Source organism: Rhinatrema bivittatum, chromosome 1 (assembly GCF_901001135.1).
Source record: "Rhinatrema bivittatum chromosome 1, aRhiBiv1.1, whole genome shotgun sequence".
NCBI classification, from domain to species: domain Eukaryota; kingdom Metazoa; phylum Chordata; class Amphibia; order Gymnophiona; family Rhinatrematidae; genus Rhinatrema; species Rhinatrema bivittatum.
In genome coordinates this window covers 426,830,011-426,857,532 of record NC_042615.1, presented here as the reverse complement: position 1 = coordinate 426,857,532, position 27,522 = coordinate 426,830,011, and the positions used below count along the sequence as shown (strand labels likewise).

Genomic DNA, 27,522 nt, shown 5'->3' with positions numbered 1-27,522 from the left:
TACCACACATTGGTACAGAAGGTCGCGGAATATTTCATTCATGGTATTCTGGAAAACTGCGGGGGCATTTCAAAGCCCGACTGGCATCACCAAATACTCATAGTGGCCGTCCCGGGTATTGAAAGCGGTCTTCCACTCATCACCCTCCTTAATTCTATTGAGGTTGTAACCCCTCGAAGATCCAATTTGGAAAAGATTCTTTCCCCTTGCAGGCGGTCAAAGAGTTCCGAGATAAGAGGCAAGGGGTAGCGATCCTTTACCGTTATAGCATTCAGGCCCCAGTAGTCTATGCAGGGGCGCAGTGTTCCATACTTCTTCCCGGGGGACTTTGACTTCCGGATGAAGCCCCTCTCCAGGTTTTCCTGGATATATTCATTCATGGCCTGTGTTTCCGCAGGCGAGAGGGCATAAGTGCGCCCACGAGGAGGCTCAGTGCCAGGAAGTAGATTGATGGCGCAGTCAAAGGATCGATGAGGAGGCAGAATCTCGGCCTTTTGCTTCGAAAACACATCCGCATATGAAGAAACATAGAAACATAGAAATGACGGCAGAAGAAGACCAAATGGCCCATCCAGTCTGCCCAGCAAGCTTCCCTCATTTCTTCTCTCATACTTATCTGTTTCTCTTAGCTCTTGGTTCTAATTCCCTTCCACCCCCACCATTAATGTAGAGAGCGGTGATGGAGCTGCATCCAAGTGAAATATCTAGCTTGAGTAGTTAGAGGTAGTAGGGGTAGTAACCGCCGCAATAAGCAAGCTACACCCATGCTTATTTGTTTTTACCCAGATTATGTTATACAGCCCTTATTGGTTGTTTATCTTCTCCCCTGCCGTTGAAGCAGAGAGCTATGCTGGATATGCATTGAAAGTGAAGTATCAGGCACATTTGGTTTGGGGTAGTAACCGCCGTAACAAGCCAGCTACTCCCCGCTTTGTGAGTGTGAATCCTTTTTTCTTCTCCCCTGCCGTTTAAGCAGAGAGCTCTGCTGGATGTGTGAAGTAACAGTTTTTCTTTTCCCCTGCTGTTGAAGCAGAGAACTATGCTGGATATGCATTGAAGTGAAGTATAAGAATGGAGTGATCAAGCTAGTTGAAAGGCATCAGGAATAGAGGAAGGTGGAGGTAGTAATTTGGATATTTTGGTTTGGGGAGCCTTGACGTAACTGCAGTAGTCTCGGAACTGCCAAAACCTCTTGAGCCGGATCCCTGAAATTTATTCGGATCAACTCCCAAAAATCCCTGAGGTTCCTTAGAATGGGATCATCCCGTTCCCATAGGGGGGAAGCCCATTCTAGGGCCTTCCCTTCAAGAAGAGCCAGGATAAAGGTCGTCTTGGTGGCGTCATCTGGAAAGAGAGCAGCCTGCAGGCAGAAGTGCATATTGCACTGGTTCATAAAACCCCTGCAGGCCCGAGGTTCCCCGGAGAACTGTGGTGGTGTGGGTATGCGAACCACAGACCGACCCCCAGAAGCCATAGGTGGAGAGGGCAACGTAGGGTATATAGGAGCCAACGCATCAAAACACCAGTTCAGGCTCTGCACTGAGGAAACCAGGGCGTCCAGAAGAGTTTTCTTCTGATCCAGCAGGTGCTGGGCCATTCCCAGAATGGCCTGGCGGGCGGATGCCTCTGCCGGGTCCATGGACTTGGCAATCTGTTATGTTCAGGCTTGTGGACCCTTGGCCGACGAGAGGATGGTATACCTTTCGGAGGGTCCGTAGGCTCTCTCGTTGGGTGGCGAGGCAGAACAGGAGGCAGGACCAGCTGACCCTTGGCACTGGAGACTGAGGTGAACACGGCGACGATGAAGAGAAGAGATAAGGCACTGTGTCTTCACCACTGGTGGTCTGTGGTCCCCCCGGGAGGAGCCCGTAGGGACCCGCCCGTGGGGACTTAGGTGGACCTAGGGAGGTCAGAGCAATGGTGCAAAGGCCAACTGGAGCTTCGCCCTGGAAGTCTGCGGTCCCCCCAGGAGGAGCCCGTAGGGACCCGGGCCGCTGGGACTTAGGTGGGCCCTTGGAGACGGAGTCTTGAAGGAGTCCTAGGTCGAGTGCCAGAGGGTCGTCGCTCACCAGTCCGAAGTCGTGCACCAGAGGATCACCGCTTGCCAATCCGAAGTCAGGAACCAGAGAATCACTGTAAGCCAATCCGAAGTCAGGAACCAGGAACACCAAGACGGAACAGGATCCAAAGCTCAAGGACTCACTGAAGCAAGCAGACTGGACAGCGCTGGAGGACGTTGCCAAGTCGGGGAATGAGCAGAGGAAGTCTCCCTTTACACTTCCTCTGCTCCAGCTCATAGGGAACAGCTGAGTCTGGTTAAAGGGATCATGTCCCTTTAAGGCTAATGAGGAGGCGCGGCCTCGTGCCTAAAGATGGCGGCGGCCATCTTTGATTTTGTCCCGCGGAGGAAAGATGCCGCTGGACGCTGCGAGGGGGGAGCAGGAAGGCTCCCCTTGCAGCGGGCAGCTCGGAAGGCCGTGTGGGGGTACCGGCCAGGATCGGAGCCCTCCCCCGGGGCTCCCGCGGCGCAGGCACGCCGCGGCTAAGGTAGGGGGCCGCGGTCATGGGGTGCCACGACCGCGGAACACAACAGGTAAATGGTAAATTTTCCCAATGGAAAAAGGTGAATAATGGAGTGCCTCATGGATCTGTTCAGGGACCAATGCTTTTTAATATATTTATAAATGATCTGGAAATGGGAACAACAAGTGAAGTGATCAAATTTGCCGATGACACAAAATTATTCATAGTTGTCAAATCACAAGAGGATTGTGAGAAATTGCAAGATGACATTGCAAAACTGGGAGACTGGGCATGCAAGTGGCAAATGAATTTCAAACTTATTCAACTGCAGCCTATCCCTTAGGGCAGAGCTTTCCAAAGTGTGTGTCGGGACACATTAGTGTGTCGCCTGTAGTGTGGAGGTGTGTCGCCCGGTCCACAGGGCCGGCGGAAGCAGGGAACTATAGCAGGAAGATCGGCGGGCAGTGGTGGAGCTTACATCACCATGGCCCGAAGAAAAGGGTCACGTTCACTCCTCCTCCTTCCTGCCTGTGCAGCCCTGGAAGAAAAACGTTGCCGGAGCCGCGTGGGCAGGAAGGAGGAGGAGCATCTGCTGCGTACAGAAGAAGAGCAGCATTAATGGGCCGTTGCGGATCCCACGTCGCGACGGCCCGAGAAGAGGAGGAAACCCGATAGCAGGGCCGCTGCGGATCCCATGTCGCGGCAGCCCGAGAAGAGGAGGAAACCCGATAGCAGGGCCGCTGCAGATCCCATGTCACGGCCAGGGAAGATCAGGGCCTCTGAAGAGCCCATCCTTCGGCAACCCGTGCAGAGGGACAGCATGTGCCAGTGAGAGCCTGTGCTTGAGCAAGAGAGCATGTAGGAGTGAGAGCCTGTGTGTGTGAGAGAGACAGCATGTGCACGAGAGACAGTATGTATGTATGAGAGAGGCATGTGAGAGCTGTGGATGTGTGAGATTGCATGTGAGTGAGAGCCTGTGTGTGTGAGAATGAGAACCTGATTGTGTGTTTGAGGGAAGACAGATGGAGAGAAAAGAAATAGAAAAAAAGACCCTGTAAAAGGAATTGGCAAAAAAACAAGAGAGGAATTGGAAAAAAAACAAGAAAGGTGGAAAAAAAAAGCCTGTGACCAACCGATTAGAAAACTAAGATCAGGCAGCAAAGGTTAAAAAAAAAATTACTTTTTAGTGATTGGCACATGTAATCTTTGGGAATGTGCAAGAGTAGCACTTTCTCTATGCCGATCTCACAATGTACGAGATCAGCATGGAGGAAGTGGAAGCCTGCAAATATTTATTATGAGATAGGTTGTGTTGTGAAACATTTTATTTATGTATATATTTAAGGAAACATACATAAATTGTTGAAATACATTTTGTTCGTTTAACCTTTAACTTCTGGTTTGCTGGTAGACTGAATTACTGTGTCACGAAATTATGTTTGTCTAAAAAGTGTGTCACCAACATGAAAAGTTTGGAAAGCTCTGCCTTAGGGTATAGATCCAGTTGTGGGTCGCCAGATCTTGCTCCTTCTTCCTGAACTCCAAATGGATGTGACCTTTCTGGAGGAAAGGTCTGATGTTGAACTGGAAACTGGCTCTCCCAGCCCAGCTTCCTAGTGAAGAAGTGTGACTCAAAAACCTCCTCACAACACAAAAGGGGAAAAACCCTTCAAAGCCAAAATTCTCACTCTGAGGTGACACTGTCATTGTTACTCTTCTAGAAAGGTAGCTCCTTGGCCTCTGGATCCAGGGAATGGCCATCACCAGGAAAATGTCCAGGTCAAAACCAGTAAAAATATCAATCTTAACAAAGTTTCTCTTTCAAACATGAGGAAGATTCTCCCAGGCAGGCTGTGCACTGAAAGGAATCCCCTCCAAAAAGAAATACACCAAATCAGGCAATGGGCCTAACTCAATAGGGAGAATAAAAAATTATAGCTCCTCACTCCTTGAAAGTCATACCAAAAAACCACAGCCAACCATCTCAGACACCTCAAGGGAAGGTACTGATAGGATGGAATTGTTCTCTCTGCCATATAACAAGCCAGGGATCTAGGACCATCAAGTGGGAGACCAGGGGTCCCCACATACATGTGGCACTAAGAGCTAAAGACTACTATCTGCATCTTAATTTTATCACTTGTTAGCGATTTAGAATTTCTAAGGGAATAGGGATGTTCAAACTAAAAAGTACTTTTAAACAAACACACACACTTTAAGCCATTACCTACTTTTTGGCTTCCTTTTTATAACAAACACACACATACAAACAGACATTAAAGAATATACCCCAATAGTTTACCTCCCCCCAAAACCTTTTAAATTCTAAAAGTTCCCAAAGCAATACTTACTGATGATCTTCTTCTCTCGGTACTTCCACTGGATTGAGGGTTACTGAGCTCTTCCACTGCAATATATCTTGTGCTTCTAAGGCAAGTTAGAACAATATAATCCCTTTAGTGATTTACAGTTCAGTTAGCCTGAAGGACTCACTGCTATTCTGTTTAACAAATGTTGGCACCTACTCAAATCAATCATTCTACCCTTATACCTTTTCAAGGTGAGAAACTGACCATTTTACTTAGGTAAATACAAACTCTAAGCTATTACCTACCTTTTGGATTGCTTTTTATAACACTCAAACTCTTAAGCTATTTCCTACTTTTTGGCTTGCTTTTTTATAACAAATGCGCGCACACACACTAAAGAATATACCCCAAGAGCTTACCTCTCCCCAAAACGTTTTAAGTTCTAAAATTTCCCAAAGCAATACTTACCGATCCTCTTCAGCCATCAGCAAGATAATCTTCTCCTCCTAGTACTCCCACTGGATTTAACAAACCTTTTTTATTTAATTTTTTTTGCAAGAGCCTCCTGCAATTCCTCACAATCCACTCATATTTTAATAATTTTCAATAAATTTGATTCATCTTATTCATAGCTCTCTTTTCCAGAATATTTATGTAAACGTTAAACAGTGCCGGTCTCAGTACAGATCCCTGTTGCATGCCACTATTTACCTTTCGCTATTGGGTAAACTGTTTAGCCTTACTCTGTTACCAAGCCATAGTAATACATCGCTTCCTATTCTGTGAAGTTTTAATTTTCTGAGGCATCTCTAACAAAGGACTTTGTCAAATATCTTCTGATAATCCAGATACATTATATCAACCAACTCATTCTTATCTACATGTTTATTTACATCTTCAAAAAATTCTAATAGATTGGTAAGGCAAGACTTCCCTTTGCTGAATCTGTATGGGTACTTCCCCCATTAAGCCATTGTTATAAATCTGCTGCTTGGAGTTAGCAATCGGTTATGGATCTCCACCTGGAGAGGGAGGAGTTAACAATCTGTTATTAATCCCTGTTGCTAGGAGTAGCAATCTGTTATAAGTCCGCCAGGTTGTTAGCAATCTGTTATGGATCACCCTGCCAAGGGGAAGAGCTAACAATTGTAATACTCCGTAGGCGGAGTTAATGATCTGTGGTGGGTTGGCTTCCCACAGAGTGGTAGTCATATAATACCGCTCTAGTAGTGTAAGGAATGAACACTTAAAGTAAATTGGTGAATCCCTGGGACGATGGCAGATGACAGCGCCCCCAAGAGGATATCCTGAGAGGGACCACTGGCTAGGCTGGAGTATGGAGACAAATACAGATAGTTCTTTATTAGACAGGAAGTAGAACCACCAGAGGTGGCAGTAGTGAGCTGATGTGCCCGGCAGGGCCGAAGTCCCTCAGATACTGGAATTGCGGTCTCTGGGTTGCTGAGCTGTAGAGAGAGACTATAGATAGTGAGTAGACAGGGTATGCTGGATACATAACCAGTAGTAGATGATACACTCACAATTGTAGAGATCTGTAATGGCTTCTATGCAACAGAGAGTCTTCAGTAGATTCAGGAACAGGAGCCGTAGGTGAGTACTGGTTCCTATATGCAGTCTGGAATAAGAACTCACAATATCTGTGTATGTGATGGCTTCTGGAACAGAAGAGAGTCTATGGAGGGTTTTAGGAACATAGGCCCTCATGGAGCGAGTACCGGTTCCTATCTGCAATCTATAATAGTAATTCACAAGATATAGGTATATGATAGCTTCTGATATAGAAGAGAGTTGAGAAGGGATTTAGGAACTTGGGCCCTCGTGAAGCGAGTACCGGTTCCTATCTGCAATAATGACTCATGATCTCCATACCTGCGATAACGTCTTAGACAGAAGGGAGTCTTCGGAGATTAGGAACATAGGCCCTTGTGGAGCGAGTACCGATTCTTATCTGTAATAGAACTCACAGTATTTATGTCTGCGATCACTTCCAGGTAGTAAGGAGTCTTCTGAGCATTCAGGGACGTAGGCCCTTGTGGAGTGAGTATCGGATCCTGTCTTAGCAATCTGAAATCAAGAAGAGAGAGCGGGGCCCTCGAGGAGCGGGTACCCTAGGTAAGTTTGTGGAGGCAGAGCAGCGGAGAAAGAATTCCCCTTGCTAACTCGATTCATAGTTGCAAGCAAAGACCTTTTAAGATGGAAGCGGTTGACGTCATTACGGGGGACGCCCCTGAGGTTCGCGCCCTTGCCGGTACAAACTCTGGAACGCGCGTGCGCCCTTACGTCATCAGGAACATGGCGGATCCGTAGCGTCAGGCCAGGGGGTTCCAGGCAGAATGGCAAGGAGAAGCCGCGGCAGCATCTGTCCGTCAGACCCGAAGAGTCACCACTAAGCTAGAGAGGGTGGAGCGAGGGCGAGAACAGGCACAAATGCAACAGCCATGTCTATCTATAAGACTAGTAGTTCTGTTCTTAAGAATAATTTCAATTATTTTGCCTGGCTCACTAGTCTGTAATTTCCCAGATCACTCCATGATCCCTTTTTAAAAATTGTTGTTACATTGGCCACCCTCCTGTCTTCAAGCATAGTGATTTTTTAAAATTATTTATTTATAAGATTTTATAGTTATACAAAGGAAAACAATTTTTATATAAAAAAAAACATATGTCAACAATAAGGAATCATTAAATAATAATAACGTAAGTAAATTCTATATTGAAACTTTTTCCAAACCATTGTAGGGGGAGAAAAACAGAAAAGGTAATATATTAAAGAAAATCGCTCAGCATGATCTCTGTTTATTGCACATAATTCCCTCACTAACTCACATTAGGAACAGGACAAGATGTTAATCTTTTGGAATAAAAAAAAAAGACTGTAGTTGTTCTGGAGCAAAAAATATATAACAATCATTACTGAATCTTATAACACATTTACAAAGGTATCTCAACATAAATATTGTTGCGCTCGGAGGTGGACCCCTGTCCAGGAGCAGTGGAGAATGGCTCCCTGGTAGGGACCAGGAAGCAACTGCCCCCAGGGGGTGGAGCACTGGAGGAGACAGAGGCTAGGATGAGCTTCACCACTGGAAGCCAGAGGTCCCCCCGGGAGGAACCCATAGGGACCTGGGCCGCTTGGACTTAAGTGGGCCTTGCAGGGGCTGCTGAAAGGATGGAAGTCCGGCGTGCCCACAGGCAGAAGGGGAGCATGGTCAGGTTCGAGACTGGAGGTCAGATGGAACAAGGAGGACCAGAAGAGCGTAGGTGATGACAAGGCTAGGAACAGAGCCAGAATCTAGAGACGTCAAGCAGGCAGAGGTCAGAGTCTGGAGATCAGTCCAAGGAGTAGTCAGCAAAGCAGGTCAGACGAGGTCACAGGCAGACTGAGGTCAGAAGGCAGGCAGCAGACAGTCAGGTCAAGGGGCAGACTGGAGTCAGAAGGCAGGCGGCAGGCAGGCAGGTCGAGGAACAGGTACTGGAGTCAGAAGGCAGGCAGCAGGCAGGCAGGTCAAGGAGCAAGCCGAGGTCAGTACCAGAGAGATACTACCTGGGGAGATGGACAGACGAACAGGAACAGAAGGACGCTGGAGTACTAGGATGGAGGAACAAGGCAGGAACAGAACTGGAACAGAAGGATCCTGGAACGAGACTTGGAACAAGACTGGAACAAGATTCAGACGCAGTGACAATCTAGGGAACTAGGCCGATTGCCAAGGCAAATTTGTTAGGCAAGATTTCCCTTGGGTAAATCCATGTTCACTGTGTTCCATTAAACCGTGTCTTTCTATATGCTCTATGATTTTGATCTTTAGAATAGATTCCACTATTTTTCCCGGCACTGAAGTCCGGCTCACTGGTCTATAGTTTCCCGGATTGCCCCCGGAGCCCTCAGAGTCACCTTAGAACCTTTAAAAGCTTTTTCTCCCACTCTGACAATGCAGAAATACCCAGTTGGTGCAACAGATTTCTGGACAAATCTCTCATGCCCGATGACTAGGTTAGCAACCTTCCTGGAGCACCGACTGCCTCTGTTTCCCTCCTGGAATCCAGTCACAATGAGAGAGAGAGAGAGGGCACAATCTAAGTCTCTCAAGGAAAAGAAAGGCACACTGCTCTTCCTCCTGCAGCCACCTGGAGAGCCATAGTGACCTCCCATATTTTTCTGGACATCTCCTCCCACTTGTGACTTGTGGAGTCACCTTTACAAAATTTGGACACAGACTCACCCTATACAGCAGTGGTTCTCAACCTTTTTTCTAACAGGACACACTGAGAGATGATGCTCACCTGCGTGACACACTGAACACATGACCATCGTGGGACTAAATTTAAACATATACTCTGCATCCTCAGGACTCTCCTGCTTCCTAACAATGAATGCAGAGCAGAACTAAGACATTTCCCTGTACAACTCACCATACAAAAAAAGATATTCTGATTCTGGTGTCATCTCAATAACAGCAGCACAAACTCTCTCTACTACCAGGTGCATTATACAATAATACAAAACCTGGGGGAAAAAAACAAACAAACCCCACCCTGTACATGTCTATCAAACCTGACATAGTGAAGCAGCACTAACTGCAAGAAATGAAACAGCAATAGCCCTACCCATGAAAAGGCAGCAGTTCACCACCAATGCAATATCATATTGAGAAAATACAACAAATAAGGCTGATACAAACATCTAGTAAAGTACCTCATCTCAGTCACATACTCACAGAACACAGACAGACCTAACTTCACCTAATATAGGATAAAATACCACAAATTACAAATGCGGAAACAAAAACTGTAATGGAAACCCCAAGAAGACCTTCTGCATGCAGTGCAAAACTGGAGAGCTAGAAACAGAAATATACTTTCTCCTACACTAAGCAAATTTCAAAGACAGAAGAAATGCATATTTTCAAAATTGACATATTATAGTTCTTGTACTCCCCTCCATGCCCCCATTACTCCTCACTTTTCCCAGCTACTCAACCATCCCTTCACATGCTCATATTCCTGTCCAACATTTCTGATAACCTTCACAAATACAGATAGTTCTTTATTAGACAGGAAGTAGAACCACCAGAGGTGGCAGTAGTGAGCTGATGTGCCCGGCAGGGCCGAAGTCCCTCAGATACTGGAATTGCGGTCTCTGGGTTGCTGAGCTGTAGGGAGAGACTATAGATAGTGAATAGACAGGGTATGCTGGATACATAGCCAGTAGTAGATGATACACTCACAATTGTAGAGATCTGTAATGGCTTCTATGCAACAGAGAGTCTTCAGTATATTCAGAAACAGGCACCGTAGGTGAGTTGGTCAGAGCATACCTGTGACCAACTCTTTCCCACCTATTCTTGCTCAGCATTCCCTGACCTCCCTTCTCCCCCAACCCAGCAGGCTCCACAACTCCATCTCTCCCTCCACTTCCATCTCTTCTCCCTTCCTTTAGCCCACAGCCCCTCTTTCCTCCACCTCTTCTTACCCAGCAACCCCCAACCTCCTTTCCCCATCCTACCCAGCAGATTCTGACTCCCTACCTCCCAAGGCCTTCCTGCCCAGCACATTGCCCCCTCCTCCTGGCTCCCAGCCAGCATAAGCCTTCAGTCCAATCCAGAGCCTTCCTCCCATTTTACCAGCAGAAGATGAGAGCAAGAAGTATTGAGGAGAGGAGGAAGATGAGGCAGCAGCAGTGGAAATCAGCAGTGGATCTACAGAGCATGCAGTTCTCTTCCTCATGCTCCTGCTTTCATGTCCAGGGCCCATGGGATGAAGAGAGAATCAGCAGCCTCACTGCAAGGCAGAGGAAGATACAGTTCGTGTCCTGCTGGGCTCATATGAACAGGAGTTGGTGAGATTTCGCTCTGGGTGAAAGAGAAGGGAATAACCTCCCACTGGGCCAGGAAGAAGAGAAGAAAGCAAGAGTAGCTTCCTCTCATACAGGTCGATACAGTACAGTGCACTCCGGAGCGAACTGTTAACCTGCCCTTGGACACGCGGTTTCCCTTACCCCTTATTCAGTAAGGAGCGGAAAACCATGTCCAACCCGCGGCACCTAATAGCGCCCTCAACATGCAAATGCATGTTGATGCAAATGCATGCATGCAAATGCATGTTGAGGGCGCTATTAGTCATTCCCGTGCGATACAGAAAGTAAAATGTGCAGCCAAGCCGCACATTTTACTTTCAGAAATTAGCGCCTACCCAAAGGTAGGCGCTAATTTCTTCGGGCAACGGGAAAGTGCACAGAAAAGCAGTAAAAACTGCTTTTCTGTGCACCCTCCGACTTAATATCATGGCGATATTAAGTCGAAGGTCCCGAAGGGTAAAAAAGTGAAAAAAAAAAATTTAAAATGGGCCGGCGACTGTTGGGCCAAAAATCGGACGCTCAGTTTTGCTGGTGTCCGGTTTCCGAGCCCGTGGCTGTCAGCGGGCTCGAGAACCGACGCCGGCAAAATTGAGCGTCTGCTGTCAAACCCGCTGACAGCCGCCGCTTCGGGTCAAAAGGAGGCGCTAGGAATGCGCTAGTGTCCCTAGTGCCTCCTTTTGCCCGTTTCTACCGCACCACCTAATTTAAATACAGAATCACGTGCACAGGCCCCTCGCTGCGGACTTTACTGAATCGGCCCGATACTGAATAAATCTGCTTCTTTTTTTTGAAGGGGTTAATAAATGTGGATAAAGGTGGACTGGTAGATATAGTGTATTTGGATTTTCAGAAGGCGTTTGACAAAGTCCCTCATGAGAGGCTTCTAAGAAAACTAAAAAGTCATGGGATAGGAGGCGATGTCCTTTCGTGGCTTACAAACTGGTTAAAAGACAGGAAACAGAGAGTAGGATTAAATGGTCAATTTTCTCAGTGGAAAAGAATAAACAGTGGAGTGCCTCAGGGATCTGTACTTTGACCAATGCTTTTCAATATATTTATTTTATTTTTATTTTTTAAAATTTTTTATTTATGCAAATTTCAGATATATTTACATAATATATCAAAAAAGATAATAAGAGATCCATACAGATTATACATAGCAAGAAAAACATTATCCAAAAGAAAAATGATATTACACATTGAACTTAGATCTCTTAAACAATCAGGAAATCTTGGGACCAAGATGTATGTACAGGCAATAATGAAGCTCTTAACATATATATTTATTCAATATAGGAATAAACCAACACAGAGTAGCACCTCCCCTTATTTCCTAGTTTAGGGTAAAGCACTTCATTTTTTACCATCTAGGAACCCCCTGAGTTGTTCCGGTTCATAAAAAATATATTTATTTTCCTGATATTTCAAAAAGCATTTACATGGGTATCTCAGCACTATAGTAGCTCCACGACTTATTGCCTCTGATCTCATAAGCAAGAACTTTTTCCTTCGTTCTTGTGTGGAACGCACAATATCTGGATAAATCCACACCGATTGACCATAATATTTAACTGTTCTACTCCTAAAGAAAAACTTTAGAACAAGGTTTCTATCTTGCTCAAAAGCAAACGCTACAAGTAATATACCTCTTGTTTTAATCTCAGTATGCAATGATAACTCAATCAACTCTGAGGTGTTCAAAGATTGCTGAGGCTGATGTTGTACTTCCTCTCCTTCTCCCGTAGTTAAATCCATTTTCTTTGAAACAAAAAAGGCTTTCAAAACAACTGGCAAAATTTCTTTAGGTATCTTTAGAATTTCCAACATGTACTCTTTGAACATCTCAACAGGATTTAATCTCTTCACCACCGGAAAATTCACTATCTGAAGATTTAAATAACGAAGTGAGTTCTCAATATTTTCAAATTTTCTTTCGTTATTTATCCCAGCTTTTACCAAGGTCCCTTGTACATTTTCCAGTTTAATAATTTTCTCCTCAACTCTCTCCATTTTCTCCTGTTGTACATTCATCACCTTCTCAGTATTCAAACCTCTTTTATTTGATTCTAAAAATACCTGTATTAAAGTGGTAACAGCAGATTCAATAGACACCATTGCTTTCCGCAAAGTGTCCAGTGTAAATACGGGAGGCTTTTGCAGAGAAAATACCGGTTTAGTTTGTAACTTTACCAATTCTTGAAGTGCGGTGTCTCCTGCGCTGTCCCACGCCGGCATAGCTCTTTGGGGTAATGGAGTTGAGGTAGCCAACCCCTCCATTGCTCCTCCAACTCCTCTGAACGCCATTACCTCGCTGTCTCCGTCTGGTTGTCTGGGGGGGCCTGTTGCTCCTCTCCTCCTGCAAGTCTCGCAATGTTTCCTCGCCCTTCACTCCAGCCCGACCTCCCGGCAGCGGTGGCGTTACAGGAGCCCCCGGGCTTGAGCGAGATTTCCTCGACCATAGGGATCAGCCCGAGCTCCTGGGCTTCTCCCTCTGCGGTCTTCGCTCCCGGTGTTGTAGGGGTAAGATTAAAGAAGCTCTCACTCTTAGCCTGTTGACTTTCTTCTTCTTTTGTAATTAGATTCTCTTTCAGACGAGCCTTTCGCTTCGTGTGAGGCATTTTAAATTACAGGAAAAGCCAAAATAAACCAGGTATTATAAAATTCTGAAAACAGGCATAGCCGGAGCTCCTTATCTGCTTCTCATATGTTGGCCATCTTGGTCCCTCAATATATTTATAAATGATGTGGAAAGGAATACGACGAGTGAGGTTATCAAATTTGCAGATGATACAAAATTATTCAGAGTGGTTAAATCACAAGCGGATTGTGAATCATTACTGGAGGAGCTTGCAAGACTGGAAGATTGGGCATCCAAATGGCAGATGAAATTTAATGTGGACAAGTGCAAAGTGTTGCATATAGGGGAAAATAATCCATGTTGTAGTTACATGATGTTAGGTTCCATATTATGAGCTACCACCCAGGAAAAGGATCTAGGCATCATAGTGGATAATACTTTGAAGTCGTTAGCTCAGTGTGCTGCAGCAGTCAAAAAAACAAACAATGTTAGGAATTATTAGAAAGGGAATGGTTAATAGAACAGAAAATGTCATAATGGCTCTGTATCGCTCCATGGTGAGACCACATCTTGAATACGGTGTACAATTCTGGTCGCCACATCTCAAAAAAAAAGATATAGTTGCGATGGAGAAGGTACAGAGAAGGGCAACCAAAATGATAAAGGGGATGGAACAGCTCCCCTGTGAGGAAAGGCTGAAGAGGTTAGGGCTGTTCAGCTTGGAGAAGAGACGGCTGAGGGGGGATATGATAGAGGGTCTTTAAGATCATGAGAGTTGTTGAACGAGTAGATGTGAAGCGGTTATTTACACTTTCGGATAATAGAAGGACTAAGGGGCACTCCATGAAGTTAGAAAGTAGCACATTTAAGACTAATCGGAGAAAATTCTTTTTCACTCAATGCACAATTAAGCTCTGGAATTTGTTGCCAGAGGATGTGGTTAGTGCAGTTAGTGTAGCTATGTTCAAAAAAAGTTTTGGATAAGTTCTTGGGGGAGAAGTCCATTACCTGCTATTAATCAAGTTGACTTAGAAAATAGTCACTGCTATTACTAGAATCAGTAGCATGGGTTCTTCTTAGTGTTTGGGTACTTGCCAGGTACTTGTAGCCAGGTTTGGCCTGTGTTGGAAACAGGATGCTGGGCTTGATGGACCCTTGGTCTGACCCAGCATGGCAATTTCTTATGTTCTTAAGCTCTGTGGAAAATAGAGGCCTGTTGGGACCAAGGGAAAGTCTAAGTGTTCCTGCGACTTCTACTCGATGTACATGAGAATCTGTATTGTGTGCTATAGATCCTTGATGCTCTACAGACTTTACTTTCTTCTATTTCTATACTGCTTTATCGATTTTTATCTCCAGTAAAGTATATTTTTGTTTTAGAATGCAACCCTCTGTGTGAGGAGTTCTTATTTAAACACTGTGTAGGATCCCCTTGGCTCTTGCAGCTTTCACTATTACCCATTGTTGCGCTGGAGGTGGACCCTTGGCCTGGTGCAGGATTGGTACTGCTCTCTGAGGGGTCCCAGAGGGTGCCTGCTGCCAGGAGGCAGAGCACATGAGGAGACCGAGGCTAGCTGGAGCTTCACCAATAACAGTCTGGGGGCTCCGTGGGTTGAGCCCTTGGATTCCCGGACTGCCTGGGCTTAAGTGGGCCTTGGAGGGTCTCCCGGAGAAGTGTGCCCACCAAGAACAAAGGTGCGTGGCTAGTGATCAGTATCAAGTAGAGGTCAGATCCAGGCAGCAGTCCAAACGTGGTCAAAAGCAAGCCGAGGTCAGTACCGAGTATCAGCCGGAGGAGGTACAACCTGGGTAGCGGAACGTAGACGCTGGAACACAGGAAGGACCACAGGAACGCAGGAGCTCTGGAAGACACAGGAATGCAGGAACACTGGAACAAGCACAGGAACAAGGAACACAGGACGGCAACTAGATTCGCGAATCATGACGACCCATTTGCCAAGGCGAGGAACTTTTAAGTGGTGCTCAGGTGACGTCATCGGGAGACATCCGGTTCGAGGTTCCTGCCCTAGGCCCTTTAAAGGAGGGAGTGTGAGCCGCGCACGTGCCTAGAGGCGGGGCCGAGGACGCGGAGCCCCGATGGGAGCTCCGCTGTGAGGCCGGCGATGATGGTGGAGAGCGGGGAAGGCGCAGAGGATGCTGTGAGCTGGCTGCAGTAACGAGAGAGTGCCCGGAGCTCGTGGAGGGAAGTGCGATCCCATTGGTGGGTCTTGATCTGGAGTTTCAGCCAATTTTCTCCACTCTGCAGCATCTGAAGGTCACCCCTTTCCTTCTGCTCAGAATACCCTGAGAAAGGGAGTTATAATTGACTGGCAACAACTCCCAAAAGTTAGTCAAAGAATGTATTGTTAGTCTAATATCACCTTATATATTTTTGTTTATTTGCTAGCTCACTCTCTGAAATACTGCCATGAATATCTCGAGGATCTGCTTTTTTTTTAATTTTAAACTATTATTTACTGTTTACTTAAAAGAATTTCAGCATGCTAGATTGAACTGTGCAGTCTGACTACATCTTCCATGATTTAGGGAATTTACTTTTTTGAAGGGCATGAAGTCTGCAAATATTAGTTACTTTTGATTCTTAGCTTTAAACATTGTGGGCTCATTAATATTCAAAGATATCTGGTTATCTAAGTTATACGTATCTAATTTATCCGGTTAACTTAGAAGGAATATTAGCTGCATGGCTATGGTACTGAATATAACTGGATAAGTTCTAGTTAGCTGGATAAGTTATATCCGGATAACTTTAGACCTACTCAACTGACTTATTCGGTTAATTTAACCGGATAAGGCTGAATACAGGCACTTATCTGGTTAAGATAACTGGATAAGTTGCTCGGCTTCGATCCGCCCATTGCCCTCCCACAAGATATCCAGCTATCTACTTAGCTGGATAAATACTTATCTGGCTAAGTGGTGGTCATTGAACGTAGCAGGATATTCAGCCAATTAGCTAGATAAATCCGATTTATCTGGCTAAGTAGTGTTTGAATATCTTCCCCTGTGTTATCCCAATCAGTGTAATAAAAAAGATAATTTGATCATATCACACCAGTTTTGAATTCTTTACACTAGTTACCTGTTGAAAAAAGGGTGAAGTTTAAGATCCTGACACTGATACACAGGGCTCTGACTCCAGCCAGCATCCACTGTCACTTTTTTTTTTTTTTAAGAATCGCCCCACAAGAAAACTATGATCTGAACACCAATGCTTGTTTAATGTCCCCAGCCATCAATCTATGAGGTTTATTGAGTTCAGAGAGAGGTTATTTTTGGTTACAGGACCAGTATGGTGGAACAGCTTACCCCTTGTTCTAAGGAAGAAAACTTGTCGCAAAATGTTTAGGAAGAAATCGGAAGTTTCTTTGTTCAAGGAAGCTTTTATACTTCATTAAGGCTGTTTATGCTCTCTGCTTTATACTTTACAGTCATTTTTACCATCTTACGGAAAGCGTCAGCTATTGATCTTACCTGACTTGTTAGTGGATGCTCAGTCCATTTTCTTCTATGTTCTGTTGTATCGTTTATACAACTGTTGTATTTTTACAGTGCTGTAAGCCACCTTGGATAATGAGGCGTATACATTTTTTAAAATCAAATAAATAAATCAATATCAATCAGTGGTTCCATTACATTTTCAGTTTTGAAACTGAAAAAGTTCCTTGCATTTAAATGACACATTGAATTGAAATAATTTTAAAATGAAAAGAATATGTAACTTTTTAGTCAGCTTTAGTTCTATGTAAAAACGGACTGGATCATATGATAATAAAATCATGTGCACTGACCAAAAATGGTTTTCTCCCTCAGCCGATGAAGAAATCAGGCAAGAAGCTGTGATGAAGCCCGCTGTACAAAAATCTTCTCCATCAGCAAACTTTGCCAGGTTAGCGAGGAGGTTGAATGGCAATATCCCTCCCCTTCTGGAAATGACGATGCCGGAGAGAAACTTTCAAGACAAGATCACCAGTTTGCAACAGCAGGTCTTCACCCTCTCTGAGGAGCTCAAGTCTCAAAGGGTAAGCCATGGTTAGAGGGTTATTATATTCTCCTTGTCTGTTTTATCTTTTTTATACTCTTTTGTTTTTAATATATCCCTGCTTGGTTATAAAACTTTAATAATATAACAAAAAAGCAAGAGCTTGTTCTCCTCTGAAGCCAAGCTTGGCTATAGCAGCTCTATGCAATGCTGCCAACTGTTTCAGTTTCTATGTGTGATATCTATATCCACCCAATATTTTTAAATGAAACTACAAAAACAGGAAATGTGTGCTGAATGCAACAATTTTAACTGGTTGATAAGAGGCTCCCTTTAATTCTATAACTGAGTTATCATGATGTAAACATTTTTAGTTTTTTGTAATGTATGATAAATGTTTATATGTGTTTACATATTTATTTTTATATTAAGTTTCTGTATAGTATGTGTGAATATTTTATATGATGAATTATATGATATCATAGTGATGTATTTTTCTGCTATTCTAATAGATGTTGACAATAGTCTCTTAAGACTGGAAAGGTGTCATCCTACCAAGAAGAGAACGCAATCTCTGAAATAGAATCTGGAGAGAGGGATGTGAGGGAGGAGGGAGTATAGTGCATCTGGGGAGGAGTGGGAAATTGGGGGTGAAAAGCACAGGGAGGGAAGAAGCAGTGAGTTAGGGATAAATAAATAAATAAATAGGGATAAATAAATAAAATCTCTGAAGTCAATAGTCAGAGGATTTGTCTAATTATCTTTAAACTTAGTTGGACAAAACTCCAGACTGAATTTTTTCCCCCTGCATGTCGGTTACATTTTGTTTTTATAACTCATTTAGTTGATATATAATGCTAGCCAGATAAAGTTAGCCAGGTAAGTCTGGTTGGAAAACAGATGTTCTAAAATTAACCATATAACTTTATTTAGGTATATTAAGTGGAACATTAATCTGGGTAAGTTCTGCTGAATATCCAGGTAACTTTACTTAGGTAACTTTCCTGCTCACTGAGTATTAACCTCTCTATATTTTTAATTTTGCACCAGGAACTTGTTAGACTTTTGCACAAGGCTCTGGAAGCAGCACAACAGGAAAAGAGAGCCTGCAGTGCCTACCTGGCTGCAGCAGAAGAGAAAGACCGTCTTGAGCTGGTGCGGCACAAGGTCAGGCAGATCGAGGAGCTGGGGAAACGAGTGGAGGCCCTGGAAAGAGACCGGCGGGAATTGAGCGAGAGCCTTGCGCTGAAGGATGAGCACATCACTGAGCTGACAGAACATGTGCAGCTGCTGATGGAGAAGAATAGTATCAAGCAGCAGTACATAGTCAAGTTGACGGACCACATCCGCAGTACTGACCTCGCCCCTGGAAGAGACACTGAGGCTGTCACCACTGAAACTATGCACCAACATCTTGCGAAAATAGAACATCTCCAGGTACTGGACCCTGATCCCAAAGATGGGGAGAAGAACTTTTTATCAGTTACTAGAAGTTGCTACTGGTGTGTCTTACTGTTTGAGATTCATCTTGTGCAGATTTGGCCATGAGGATTGCGAGAGGGAAAGGCGTGAGGTAAACCAAAGCTGCATGCAGCAATAGACCAGAACTGTAAGGCACATGCGTCATAGTAAGATATTCAGTGTTGCTTCCAACTATGAAGTATCCCACAGCACTGGAGAAAAGCTATAGATATCTGGGATGGAAAAATATTTAGGAGTGCTTAGATGCCAGCCAAAGGATTTTAGGAGCCAAGGCATTTTTCCTTATGTTCGTTTTCTTTTAAATTGTGTTTGTTGTTGTGGGGGATAAGTTTGCTCCCTTTTCTGTAAATTTTAAATGCTACTGTTGTTTTTTTGCTTTGCTTTTTTCCTTTATTTATACTTTGCTTTGCTCTCTCCTCCCACTTCCCCTCCTTCCAGACACTATTCCACTTCTCCCTGCTTCTTCCACTCCCTCTAGGCACTTTTTCACCTTTCCCTCCCTCCCTCCATGTAATCTCTCCTACTATTGCTAGCACTTTTATAGTGCTTCTTGATGTACACAGCACTGTACAGATATACATGAGAGACAGTCCCTGCTAAGTAGAGTTTACAATCTAATCAAGACAAATATACAGGACAAAAGAGACTTTGGGAATTTAATTTATTAAGAAAATGGTTACAGACAATAATGCTGTGAATGAGAGATTAATATTTAAAAGCTGTCTGATGAAGATGGGTTTTTAAACTGCATTTGAGTAAGGCCAGAGAAAGAGAGAATGACCACCAACTCAGGAAGTTAGTCCAAGCATATGTGGCAACCTGGTGGAAAGCACAGAGATGGGAGCTGGAGAAAGAAGTGAATTGCCTGATGAATGGAGTTCATGAGTAGAGGTGTAAGGAGAAATAAGAGGAGAGGTGGTGAAAAGCTACAGAGTGAAGACTGTCACTCACCTACAAGAGCCTTTACTCTGCAGCTCCTCACTACTTCTTCTCCCTCCCTAACTCACTGATTCTTCCCTCCCTGTGCTTTTCACCCCCAATTTCCCACTCCTCCCCAGATGCACTATACCCCCTCCTCCCTCACATCCCTCTCTCCAGGCATTCTCCCCTCCTCCTTCCTGGCACACTATTAGTACATTAAGGCATGAAGCAACTCTGGGCCATAGCACCTCAAACCAGGGCCCTGCTGACACTGGCAGTATCAGCTCCCAAATATGAGCAGCAGCAGCTTCTCAGGCCATGGCCCGCACTCAACATCTACAGAATCTTTCCACTGGGCCCTGGGGGCAGACGCCAGCCACATAATTTTAGGTACCTTGTTTTTTTCTAGCTTTGCCGAGGACTCTTTGTGCACAAACGAGAGAAAGAAACAGTAGCAGAAAGAACCTCTGTCAAGAGACTGTCAAAAAAATAAATGAAGTCACCATGTCCTGCAGATCCCATGGTTAAGCATTCCCACAGCACATAATCCAATATTTGAAGAAGCATATCCTATTTCTGGTTTTCCTTTATTTTTTCTTTCTTAGGGATGCTGTTTCTATGTAATATTATCCCAGCCAGGTCTTGCTGTCTAAGGTCAGGATTCATCATTCTTCGCAAAAACAGGGGTCGGGGGGGGCCTGCGAAAGCCCGCAGCCTTCGCACCATGATGGTGCACCAGCTGCCAGCTTTCGCACGCCACCGTGAAAGGTGGTGCTATTCGGTGCACTACTGCCAACGATAATGTTAGTAACATTATCGCCAGCAGCAAAGCCACCACCGACTCCGCCCCCTCCCTGCCCTGACTCCTTCCCTCCCCACCCTGACTCTTCCCCTCACCCTAATTTGCATTATATTGCAAGTGAAAAGACCCTTTTCGCATGCGATATGGCCTTATCGTGTGTGTTAGGCCCTAACACATGTGATAAAGCTTTAGAAAATAACCTCTAAACCTGAAAAAAACCCAACCCAAAATCAAGAATTTGAAATACATTTTTTTAATTAGCTATGCAATCAGAAGCTACTCTCAGTGCCATGAACCCACTCAGCTTTTTGTTATGATGTCTACTTCCTGTTTTCTCTAATGACTCTCCTGGTGCCAAGTGAAACAGGAAGTAGATGAATTGTGCAACAAAAGTGGCTCAATGAAACCCTTAAAATGTTTTTTGCAATTTGTTTATAGGAATTAAAATTTTCATATTATTCTTCCACTAGGATGACATTGAAGCTTACAAAACTCAAAACAAATTTCTGAATTCTGAAATCCACCAGGTAACTAATATATGGAGAAATGTTGCAGAAAAAGAGAAAGCTCTTCTGATGAAGGTAAGAATTTCTAATGTACCTGGTGGTGTTATCTATTAGAGATGTGCATTCGTTTTAGACGAATTAGATAATTTCAACGAAATTGTCTAATTTGTCCTGTTTCAGGAGCGCCCCGAAATGAAAAATAATTTGCTGAAATTCAGGAAAAATTTGAATTTCGTGTTAGTGCACACTAACGGGACTTAATGCACACTAACAGGAGTTAGTGTGCACTAACACGAAATTAGTGAAATACGAAAAAAAAACCCCCGAAACATGGGAAAATCGGTTAACCGCAGAAAAAACGAAGTAAGAACAGATACGATATATAAAAACGATACTCATCTCTACTTTGCAGATTGCTTTTATTATGTGGGTGGGCTACTGCAGAAGTGTATCATTTCAGCCTGAACACAGAGTATCTGCTACAAGGTCCTCTGTTGTGGGTGCCTATAAAATAAACACTTAATACCGGTAGTTTAAAGAAAGATCTTTATTTAGAATAAAGTATGTAATGTTCTAGGAGAGTGCACGATTACCAGCAAAGGCAATTCAGAAGCAGTCTCAGAGAGCAATGTTGACACAATAGATTGAGTAGATTACCACCTCTAATTTACACACTAATGAGCTAGTTTGTTTGCATAACATTTTCCTAATTGGTTGGCATTATAATTTTATATCATATATATTAATGGGACTGGGATTCTTATAAGTTATGTGATTTCTTGTAACTTGAGCCCAGAAAGTAGGAACAAAACTTAAGGCTGAACTTTGACATACCTTTTAATTTCTAGCATACATTCTAATATTTCAGGATATTCTGGCATGTCAACAACTTTGAATAGTTTTACAATTCTGATCAGTGCAATTTCTCAGTTCAGTAATGATAAGGTGCTTTGAAAAGGTTTTTCTATGAAGCAAACATCACCTAAAAATATATATACAGAGGTCAGTATCGAGTAGGGATGTGAATCGGGCTTCGGACGATTGAAAATATCGTCAATATTTTCAAAATCGTCAGAAATCGGGGGCTCTCCCAAAACAATAGGAAAACCCCACGGTATTGATCGTGGGGCTTCCCTTATCGTTTTGGGGGAGGGCGGGAAAAACGGCACACAAAAATAACCCCTAAACCCACCCCGGCGCCATCTTGTGCTCCTACCATGTGACAGGGGCTGACCAATGGCACCGGTAGCCCCTGTGACATAGTAAGAGCAAGGCTATCGGTGCCATTTTGGTTCGTGGCACCCGACGGCACGAGTGCAGGAGATCGCTCCCGGACCCCCGCTGGACCCCCAGGGACTTTTGGCCAGCTTGGGGGGGCCTCCTGACCCCGACAAGACTTGCCAAAAGTCCAGCGGGGGTCCGGGAGCGACCTCCTGCACTCGGGCCATATTGCCAGTATTCAAAATGGCGCCGGCGCTAGCCTTTGCCCATGATGGCTCCGCCATCCAGTGCTCCTACCATGTGACAGGATCTGGCCAATCATCTACATTTAAGTAAATCACTCTTACTTCCAAAAAAAATAGAGATACATGAGCATATGTTAAAAACACAGTTTCGACATCAAGAAAGCAATCTTCAATAATATCCAAAAGAAAATATTACAAATAGTAATCCTTAAACATATAATCTATATTAATCATACAACTCATGACCCCCACAATAAAGGAAATAAAGAAACTGGGGGGGAAAGAAAATCTGGGAGTTTAACAAAGAAAGTATTAAGAAACAGGCTGTCGTATCCACACCTTATTTATAACATGTACTTTCAGGGATTAGATTGTTACTAAGGATTGGGTAGTTATGGTCCTTGCATTTATGAAGGATTTCAATTGCTCTGGAATAAAGAAAATAAAGGACTCGTCATGCACTCCCGTGTTTTATTCTTTAATTTTCTTACTGAACAATTTTCTTTTTTCTTTTTAGATTTTCAATTTTGCAATTTTTCTTATAACCTGTGTGCTTCTGTTCTCCCGATGTGCGGTACGACCCACCATTCACTTATCGTTATCTTTTATAAAGTATTTAACTTATCTTTTAATTGCTGGATTGCTACCACTGTTCATGGGTCCAATTTCGCTTGCCCGACAATAGCCATGTTTCGGCAGCGATCTGCCTGCTTCAGGGGCCACGGGAAAAACTCTGTTATGCCCGTGAAACGGATCCTCCGTCAGAAAGCACATAAATTCTTCTAAAATATTTAAAAAGACTATTAGGTCTAATCTTCATTCTGTATAACAACCTATGCCCCACTTTCCAAGTTTAAAGTACTTACTATTTTCGCATGTCAACTCCTTAAAGTGAGCGGCGCCTTCATATTTGAATCCGGCGTCTCTCTCTATTCCACCGTTTATATAGCTCGTATAAGCCACTTGCTGGACCAATCGCACTGTCTCCCTCAAGTCCTGGATGCTAGCACCCTAGGGTGCCCTGCAGTCACGTTGGGTAGTGACGTCACCCATTATTTCTTCCTTCTTTTATTTCTCTGATGTAAATTACATTTGAACCTCTCTAAATGTATATTTTTCGTCTGTGTGCTTATAAGGTATTTCCGAACACTAAAGTTAATTAATTTAATATATTTATAGCTCGATCGTTACTGTCGGGGAAAGTTTTCTTTTCGTCGGACCTGCTTTTACATGATCGCGCCTCTCTCTTATGCGCGGTGGACGTGATGGTGAACTAATCTGCCGCTGCTTTTTTTACAAATTAATTAAGTCTCTTGCCATCTTCTATCACTTGGTCAGGTTATCATTGCCATATAACCCACTTACTAACTCACTTGTCTCTTCACTTCATTTCTTTTTGCTTTTTACATTTTTACTGCAGCTGCTAGACTACTCGAACGGGTTTAATACCTTAATTGATTGATTCCTCCATTAGGTTGTGATTCCCGTTCTGATATTTCCGCACCATCGTGCCTGTTTTATTCAATCCTGTACTTGTCCAGACCATATTCTCCCTTCAGGTATCCTCATTTTGCCGCGATCTTTTTATGTTTTTTATTTTTATTTATATTTCATGTGTTCTCCAGTGGTTTTAAGTTTTACCTGCACATATTTATAATAACGATGGGAAAAATTTTTTTGAAATAGTGAAAAAAATGAAAAAAACCCCTTTTAATGTACATGTAATTACTCCATTCCTTGATACCTCAATGGGCCCAATATTTCCTATGTCAAACAGTGTCAACTGTCCTTTCGTTGATCCCAGCTATGGTTATCTGTTGATGTCTCAAAATTATTTATTTTTCAAGAACCCACATGTCAACTGATTTTCATGCATTGCAGACCCAATTTTGCTCTTATCTTCTTCAATGTATACGTGCCGTTGTTATATATGTCATTTCTTATTGGAAGACAATATGATCCCTTACCCCAGGGTTCCATATTGAAAATGTGTATTTTTTGACTCCTGATGCAGAATTGCATATGCCTTTCATCAACCAAAAATGGACCAGTTTATCTCTCGATTCAAACCCTTCGGGGTGACACTGTCCCATGTGTAAATAAACATTCTTTACAATTTTCATGGTGAAAAATGAGGTCTAAAACATTCCCTGCTTTGTGAGTCAGCTCATGAACTGCTTGGTTCAGGAACCAACAAGAGAAGGAGCTACTTTAGATTTAATTCTTAGTGAAATGCAGGATTTAGTGACCAAGGTAATGGTGGTGGGACCACTTGGCAATAGTGATCATGACATGATCAAATTTGAATAGATGACTGGTAGGGGGACAATAGTAAATCTACATATCTATAACTAAACTTTCAAAAGGGAGACGATAAAATGAGGAAGATAGAAAAAAACTGAAAGGTGCAGCTACAAAGGTTAGGGGTATACAACAGGCATGGACATTGTTTAAAAATACCATCTTAGAAGTGCATTCCAGATATATTCCGCAAACTAAGGAAGCCAAGACAAAAGTCAGCTTGGATAAAAGGCGACATAAGAGGTTATTTTAGCCAAAACATCTTCCATCAAAAATTTGAAAAAGGTTCCATCTGAAGAAAATAGGAAAAAGGAATGGCAAGTTAAATTTAAAACATTGGTAAGACAGGCCAAGGGAGAATTTGAAAATAAGCTGGCCATAGAAGCAAAACCTCATAACAAAAACTTTTTTTAATATATCCAAAGCAGGAAGCTTGCAAGGAAGTCAATTGGACCGTTAGATGATCGAGGAGTTAAAGGGCACGTAGGGAAGATAAGGCCATCATGGAAAGACTAAATTAATTCCTTGCTTCAGTGTTTACAAATGAAGATGCTGGGAAGATACCCATTCCAGAGAATGTTTTTTCAAGGGTGACGAGTCAGATGAACTGAACCAAATCACAGTGAACCTGCAAGATGTAATAGGCCAGATTGACAAACTGAAGAGTAGCAAATCACCCAGCCCAGATGATATATATCCCAGGGTTCTGAAAGAACTCAAAAATGAAATTTCAGATTTATTACTAATAATTAATAACCTATCATTAAAATCATCCATTGTACCTGAAAACTGGAAGGTGACCAATGTAACCCCAATATGTAAAAAGGGCTCCAGGGATGATCTGGAAAACTATAGACTGATGCACCTAACTTCAGTGCCAGGAACAATCGTCAAAACTATTCTAAAGAACAAATTCACAGAACATATAGATAGACATGGTTTAATGGGACACAGCAAGCATGGATTTACCCAAGGGAAGTCTTGCCTCATAAATCTGCTACATTTTTTGAAGGGGTTAATAAATATGTGAATAAAGGTGAGCCAGTACACAAGAACATATGCCATACTGGGTGAGACCAAGGGTCCATCAAGCCCAGTATCCTGTGGCCAATCCAAGTCACAGGTACCTGGCAAGTACCCAAACATTAAATGAATAGATCCCAAGCTGCTAAGCGTTATTTATTAATAGCAGTTTATGGACTTCTGCTCTAGGAACTTATCCAAACCTTTTTTAAACCCAGTTACATTAACTGCCATACCACATCCTCTGGCAATGAATTCCAGAGCTTAATTATGCATTTGGAGAAAATTCTTTTTTACTCATTTCTTTTAAATGAGCTACTTGCTAACTTCATGGAGTGCCCCCTAATCCTTGCATTATCCGAAAGAGTAACTAACCGATTCATATTTACCCGTTCAAGTCCTTTCATGATTTTGAGGACCTCTATCATATCCCCCATTAGCCGTCTCTTCTCCCAGCTAAACAGCCCTAACCTCTTTAGCCTTTCCTCATAGGGGAGCCGTAGATGTAGTGTATTTGGATTTTCAGAAGGCATTTGACAAATCCCCCATGAGAAGCTTCTAAGAAAATTAAAAAGTCATGGGATGGGGGCAATATACTTTTGTGGATTGCAAACTGGTTAAAAGACAGGAAACAGAGAATAGGATTAAATGGTCAGTTTTCTCAGTGAAGAGAGGTAAACAGTGGAGTGCCTCAGGGATTTGTACATGGACCTATGCTTTTTTATATATTTATAAAAGATCTAGAAAGGGAAAAATGAATAAGGAGGTCAGATTTGCAGGTGACACAAAATTATTCAGAGTATTTAAATCACAATCAGATAGTGATAAATTGCAGGAAGACCTTGTGAGACTGGAAAATTGGGTGTCCAAATGGCAGATGAAATTTAATGTGGACAAGTGCAAGGTGATGCATATAGGGAAAAATAACCCATGCTGTAGTTACATGATGTTAGATTTCCTGGTTAGGTGTAATTATCCCAGAAAAAGATCTAGATATCATATTCAACAATACATTGAAATCATCAGCTGAGTGTGCTGTGGCAGTCAAAAAAGCACCAGAATGTTAGGAATTATTAGAAGGGAATGGTGAATAAAAGGTGAATGTCATAATGCCTCTGTATTGTTCCATGATGAGACCGCACCTTGAGTGCTGTGTTCATTTCTGATAGCCGCATCTCAAAAAAGATATAGATGCACTGGAGAAGGTATAGAGCATGATAAAGGGGATGAAACTGCTTCCCTATGAAGAAAGACTAAAAAGATTAGGGCTGTTCAGCTTAGAGAAGAGATGGCTGAGGGGGGGATATGATGGAAGTCTACAAAATCATGAGAAGACTAGAAAAGGTAAATGTGAATTGGTTGTTTACTCTTTCAGCTAATATAAATACTAGGGAGGAAATGCAGTGTAGCTAGTTGCTCACTCAGCTGGGCAATGTAAGAAACTGAATCCCCGAGAGGGAATAAAGTAAATATATAATCCAAGAAAGTATCCTAACCAGTAAAGCTTCACATGGTGCTATACTCAACTTCACATGCTTGCAGGGAAGCGTTACAAATAATCAGTACACCACCTCTGTACCGCAAATATGTAAAACCAGGTGGGCAAAGCTGGTTTATCAACTTGATATCATAATCTTGCAACCATCATTCGGTAACTGGCAAAACATCTGACTTGTGTTAGATAATGATATCTACCATATAGCATTCTTTATTTCTTACCAATCATGCAT

The 27,522-nt window shown here is 43.1% G+C and overlaps 1 protein-coding gene across 8 annotated transcripts in view; it reads left to right on the top strand.

The window, feature by feature from the left end:
* TBC1D2 (TBC1 domain family member 2) overlaps nucleotides 1-27,522 on the top strand; it is a 135,525-nt gene that overhangs the window by 70,482 nt on the left and 37,521 nt on the right. For all 8 annotated transcript variants that reach the window (XM_029603935.1, XM_029603925.1, XM_029603945.1 and 5 more), the window contains 3 exons: nucleotides 17,123-17,331; nucleotides 18,342-18,728; nucleotides 20,967-21,077. In XM_029603935.1, the coding sequence (XP_029459795.1) occupies nucleotides 17,123-17,331; nucleotides 18,342-18,728; nucleotides 20,967-21,077 (707 nt within the window). The remainder of the gene's footprint in view (nucleotides 1-17,122; nucleotides 17,332-18,341; nucleotides 18,729-20,966; nucleotides 21,078-27,522) is intronic.